The sequence below is a fragment of the Diorhabda sublineata genome, chromosome 2 (genome assembly GCF_026230105.1).
Source record: "Diorhabda sublineata isolate icDioSubl1.1 chromosome 2, icDioSubl1.1, whole genome shotgun sequence".
In the NCBI taxonomy this organism is placed as follows: Eukaryota; Metazoa; Arthropoda; class Insecta; order Coleoptera; family Chrysomelidae; genus Diorhabda; species Diorhabda sublineata.
In genome coordinates, this window is record NC_079475.1 from 3,205,865 (window position 1) to 3,211,837 (window position 5,973).

Below are 5,973 nucleotides of genomic sequence, written 5' to 3' on the forward strand. Positions count from 1 at the left end.
GAAATTTAACGTATCGCACGGGAAATTTTTCGTTTCAACGATTAACCGAAATATTCGAATTTGTGTTCGGAAACTGTGAATTGGAGTGCATATCGAAGAACTGCAGATAGTTCGAGTGGACATCGAGCAATTCCGGCGGTTCCAGTGGAAGACACCAGTGAAGAACTTCAGAAGAGCTAGAAAACGAGGACCACAATTTTCCTGGGCTAAGAACTAACATCGTTCCAACCTTTAGGACTCCTAGAATATGATAGCTTTAGTTGTAACGTAAGTGCTCATTATTATTTCCTTTTTCCACATCCAATAATTTAGTAGTTATATAAATATATAATCGTTAGTATATTTTGATGAGCGAATTTGAAGTAGAAAACATAAGTATATTATTTGAAAGCATTTTAAGTTTTCGACCAAGCGAGGATAAAACTTTTGAAAATAGTTCTAGTGAAAATAGTTTAGAAAATATAGATTTAAAAATGACTACATCAGGTACGAACTACCAACTACTTAAATTATATTTAGATTCTGTTTTGTCAATGTATTGAATAAACGTTTCTCAACATGTAATTCGTTTTTAAAAAACGCCTTCTCGAAGTTCAGTAACGTAATTGGCAGCAAATGTGCCGCATAAAAAAAAACAAATCTAATGCTAGTAATCAGGGGCGTAGCCAAGGGGAGGGGTTTTGGGGGTTCAAACCACTCCCACCGAAATAAGCAAAATATTATATAATATTATATATATATATTATATAAAAAATAAGAGGAGTGAAAAGAGTTAAATTATTACATTAGAATATATATAGTAGCGCCTAGCGCCAACTTTTGACGAGAGGCAGACGCAGTTGCTGCCGAACTAAGGGACGTTGCGCACAGTAACGACATCTCTAGTCGAGTAGCCGAACTCTTTTGTATGGTATGGCAACTTTGTGTTGTTTCTTGATCCTTGGTCGGAATGAGTGTAACGGAAATAATTGACATTTGCGGTGAATTAATTCAACATAAAATAATTGATGAAGTAAAGAAAGCCAAATTATTTGTTATTCTGGCTGACGAAACTACCGACATCGGACGTGTAGATCAAGTCTCGTTATGTATTCGATATGTTGATTTTACAGATAATAAACACCATAGACTTAAAGAGATGTTCCTTGAGTACATTCCAACTATGTCGTAATTTTTCCGATGAATATATAGATATTAAATTTCATGTAAGTATATTTTTGTTTTTTATTTGCTTCACAGCAAATCCCCTCCAAAACTCCATTCTGGCTACACCCGTGTTAATAATTATGTCTGTATTGCTCAAAAATTTTCAATTTCTCTTTATACCCAATAAAATTTTGATTAATTATTCTAAACAGTTATATGTATTTAAAATAATAATCCAGATCAAATATCAAAGAAATTATGATAAATTGTCGATACTCGTGATTTGTCATTGATGACAGTTGTTGAACAATAGCATTAAATTTTTACATATATGTGAATTGTGTTTAATTGGTTATAGAATAGTCTACACCAAATAACGACAATTTGTAAAATTAAATTAAAGAAAATAAAGTATATCCTATCTATTTCCAATTATGTACACTATTCTAACTATTATAACGATTTAAAATAACGAAGTTTATATTTTTGATTGACAGTTCAGCCCACTATGCTCTTCGGAATCTGTTTGACTTTTATGACTCGTACTGGACAAAGTTGGAAATTCTGGAACCATTAATGATGTTTATACTGAATACACTATTTACTGTCGCGCGTTTAGATAACCAAGTTAACGTCTTCAGAGGTTTACCTTCAGTCTTTCCTGAAACTTTAACTTTGAATTTTGTGAACCATTCAGGAATTTAATTTGTTATTATTTTTATTCCATTTACCCTTTGGAATCTCTTAATCACTGCATACACTTTCATGTTTTCTTTATTAATTGTCCGCAACGATCAGTTTGGGTTTTCCAATCACTACTTATCTTTCAAATTATTTACCTTTTGTAATTAACTCCAACGTTTTTTCCCACCTTTTATATCTTTTTTCAAACAATTGTCACTTTTTAAAATTATGTTTTAAGAAATCTGTTTTTTGTAAAACACTGAGAGTATACTCTCGTAATTTCTTTTTATTTCTTTTTCCTTTTTTATATTATAAGGTTAAAAAATTGACAATGTAAAATTCAAAATTAATTTATGTTATTTTAAAAATTATTGTTGATTCCTTCATCTCTATAATTAATTCTATGTACATGCGTAATCTTTATTAATCTATATTATAAGGTTCCACATTCTATTAATTTTGCTGAAACAGTGTTCCAATTATGTAGAAGGACAATTTGAAAGTTCACTGAACCTAAACATTCATCTGGTGCTTGAGGGAAAAGGACAAGGGGAAAAGACAACAGAGTTTGATGCACAGTACTGATTTGTTTATTTTGAGTATGTTGTGTTGTGTTTTGGGTGATATTTTAAGTAAATTTAGGATACATTTCTAAAGCAATTCGTGGGCGAAGTGCACGCACTTCGACATAAAATTAGCCCATTTCTAAACAGTGCTTGCACATGCGCTTTTACTTTTTTCTGTTATGAGGTTAAGTTTAATTGGGCTGTCTTTTAATGTAATATGGATACAACTATTAACAATGAATTCCTTCTGCAGAAACACTATTTCAGATTATTTGAACTCAAAATAGGAAATATGACAATTCGTTCTAGTGTACATATGCCATGTACTAAATGTAAAATAAAAGAGCATCTCATGGACGGAGAAACAATGTTTTCTCTTTGATGTAATTCTATTTGAACAATTTAACTCATTTCTACTTTGTCGAAACAAAAAAAAAACAAAGTAGATATAACTAGATTAGATTCTCTGTACATATCACACTTATTTTTTCCAATTCCTTTTTATTGAAACAATTTGACTCAATCTATCAAGGTATGTTTTCATTTGTTAAGATACAAATGAAGGACACATCTTGCCACAACAAAAGTTCAGATGTTAGTATAAATTATCTAAATATAAAAAATTTTATGAAAAACCTATCTTTAAACAATTCTATGAAGTAGGGTTATATTCAATAAATTATACGTTTAGATACAACTGAATGGAATAAGCAATGATGATTAATAAATAGAAAATTATTCTAAGAATAGAATACATACTTGTAGTACCCTTGATATTGTTAATGTATTTTTTTCTGCATCAGTAAATTTAATTTTGATACTGCCTTTTGTTGAATTCTTATTTGACATTTTTGGATCATGAATAAAACCTTTTCCACCATTAGTACCTACAGGTAGATCTCCAGTTAGTGCATATTTAATAGATTCCAGAATTGTCGTTTTTCCTGAACCATTAGGACCTTGAAAGAGCACAACTGGCGTTTGGAAAAACACAGTTTGTTTATTATCTGGGTTGAAGTTTCTAATTCCACAAATTTCCAGGCTGTGTAATAAAGCCATTTTATATTTCTGCAAAAAAATATTATCGTCACAGAGGAATTATGTTAATATAAACAAGTCATATTATACTGTTAAATATTTTCTAAATCCAGACTTTATCTCCTAAGCCTCCTAAGCCAATAGATATTGAAGTGGGACAAGAGCTGATATATTCCATTCCAACACACAATAGAATATCTTTTATTACCATAGAAAATATCACAATTTTATAAATAGAGCAAGTAACAATGAGTTATATATGAATAAACAAATCAAACAATAATATACATAAAAATTTGTAAATATGAAAAAAATATTTCAAATGTACTTGAAATAGAATTAAGGTAAAGTAATTAGAAATAATAAATTACATGTTAATGGAAAATCCTTAAACTCATTAGAACCAAAAAATAATCTTTATTGTGCTGGTTGTAGGAATATAGTGGAATAGAATAGAAATATGGCATTGGTAAAACCCTTCTCCAAATATTCATTTCTAAGTGACAATGCTTAACTTGTGAACTTTTGATGACGCCCTATATTTTTCATAATTTTTGATGTAGTCCAAACAACAGTTTTCAAATTTAAAATGAGATAATAATCTATGCCAAAAATGGAAGGAACTATAAAATATATTTAATTAAAATTGAAATTTTATTTTCATTAAATGTACAAAATTTTAATCCAGTTGCAGAGAAATACATTTCTAGTTCTTATGGCTTGAATCATTACAAGAGTAGTCTATCAACATGTCCGTTATGTTTCCTTTTCATTTGAATACAATTTACAGTTTCAATAAATGATATGTTTTATTAATCAATGATGAGAATTAGGCAAACCACTCAGGAAATTCATTTTCTATCTGGTGGTTATCGAAGCGGTTTTTTATATGTCTAATGATTCTGGTATTGTGTGGAACTCCATCCTATTGTTACCTTATTTACCTTCATTGAAAGGAACATCTACTAGCATACCAGAAAAATATTTTTGTAGATAATCTGTATTTATTAAACTGCTGTTAGCAGTGCCATAAAAAATAGTAGAAGTAACGTCTTAAAGACATTAAACAATCTGCAACACACATTTATACCACAAATATGTCTCCCTATGTGTACTTATTTTATATAAGGATAGGGATTATATTCATAGAAATATAATAGACCAGTATTTGACCTTTTCGAACTTTTCTATTTGTTTCTGACCCCTAAATCTCCATAACTTTTAAATCAAGCTCTTTCAAGTCGGCTTAAATCAGAAAACATCATTTAAGTTACATACAATAGTTACGCACTGAGCTACATTTTAATGTCCCACTTGAAAAAACCAAAATAATCATGATAGTGAAAAAAATATTTTATTATCAGGAATCATGTACTATATCATTATCAATTTGTAAGAATCTACATAATGAAAATCAGCACAAAATTATTCTTGTGATATTTCAATTCTAAGAAATTCTCTTAGGGGAAGAAGAGATGGACACAAATATAAAAAAGGTAGAGTGAAAATTCTACAAATACTTTAAACATTAGGAGTTAGTATTTCAACTCTTGATAATAAATGAATTTAAATTGAAATTTAATCATTTATACATCTCCCTAATGTGGAATTTAGTTTCATAATGGCAGTATTTATTGAAACAATCTCCACATTCCAAGTATCTGAAAAATAATTTTAATTCTTGTGTTTACAATATATAAGAAATTATTCATAATAAATACCATTTGCAAACAACAGAATAAGGAGAATAATTTAGTAAACAATTATTATTTATTTTTTTTATTTCTCTCTAATTACGAATTGTCAGTATAGAATTAGAATCTTTAGATGTTTATGAGAAAGTACATGTTTCAATTCCTAACACTATTACAAATATAAAAGTGGAAACCTCATATCATCGTTTTTATTAGTATCATGAGTTATGGAGACAGGAAGAAATGCTATTTCCTAAATTATAAACTGATATTTTATTTAATCGGACGATAAAATTCATTCCACTGTCTATTCAGAAGAAGCAAAGATATTGGATATGCTTAAAAAAATGATTTCATGTTTTAGGTAATATTGAATTTGTTGCATTAATACATCATGGTATTAATCCAAGTGAATTTGACTACATTTGAATTAATGCATGAATATATTTTAATTGTTACTTACGGTTTATTTTGCTTCAGTATATCAATATTTTTACATGAATAGTTGTTCCCTGTTCTTATCCCATTCCAAAGTAATGTATCACTTATTATATTAATGAAACTTTTGCTAAAAAACTATGATTGGCACTGACTGTAATGAAAATTATTAAATCTCGTATCTTTCTCCTAAAATATCTTCTGTATCAATAGTATATGATTCAACAAAAAGGCGGGAAACCATTAGAAGATTGATTAAAAACAAGATAACCTTTGTCTCCTTGTTTTGTTCAGTTACTTAGAACGTAGAGTACTACTTTATGTTCTAAGTTCAGTGCTTATAGCTTATATTTGATTTTATAATATAGAATCACTCACAACAGGTTATTGAATTCTATAATGTATTT

The 5,973-nt window shown here is 28.8% G+C and overlaps 1 protein-coding gene across 1 annotated transcript in view; it reads right to left on the reverse strand.

Moving 5' to 3' along the window:
* Window positions 1-5,878, reverse strand: part of LOC130453411 (DNA repair protein RAD50) — a 30,217-nt gene extending 24,339 nt beyond the window's left edge. The window contains exons 1-2 of the mRNA XM_056793139.1: window positions 5,592-5,878; window positions 3,156-3,464 (exon numbers count right to left, since the gene is read on the reverse strand). Coding sequence (XP_056649117.1) covers window positions 3,156-3,455 — 300 coding nt within the window. The 5' untranslated portion in view covers window positions 3,456-3,464; window positions 5,592-5,878. The remainder of the gene's footprint in view (window positions 1-3,155; window positions 3,465-5,591) is intronic.
* Between the last annotated feature and the right edge of the window lie 95 nt (window positions 5,879-5,973).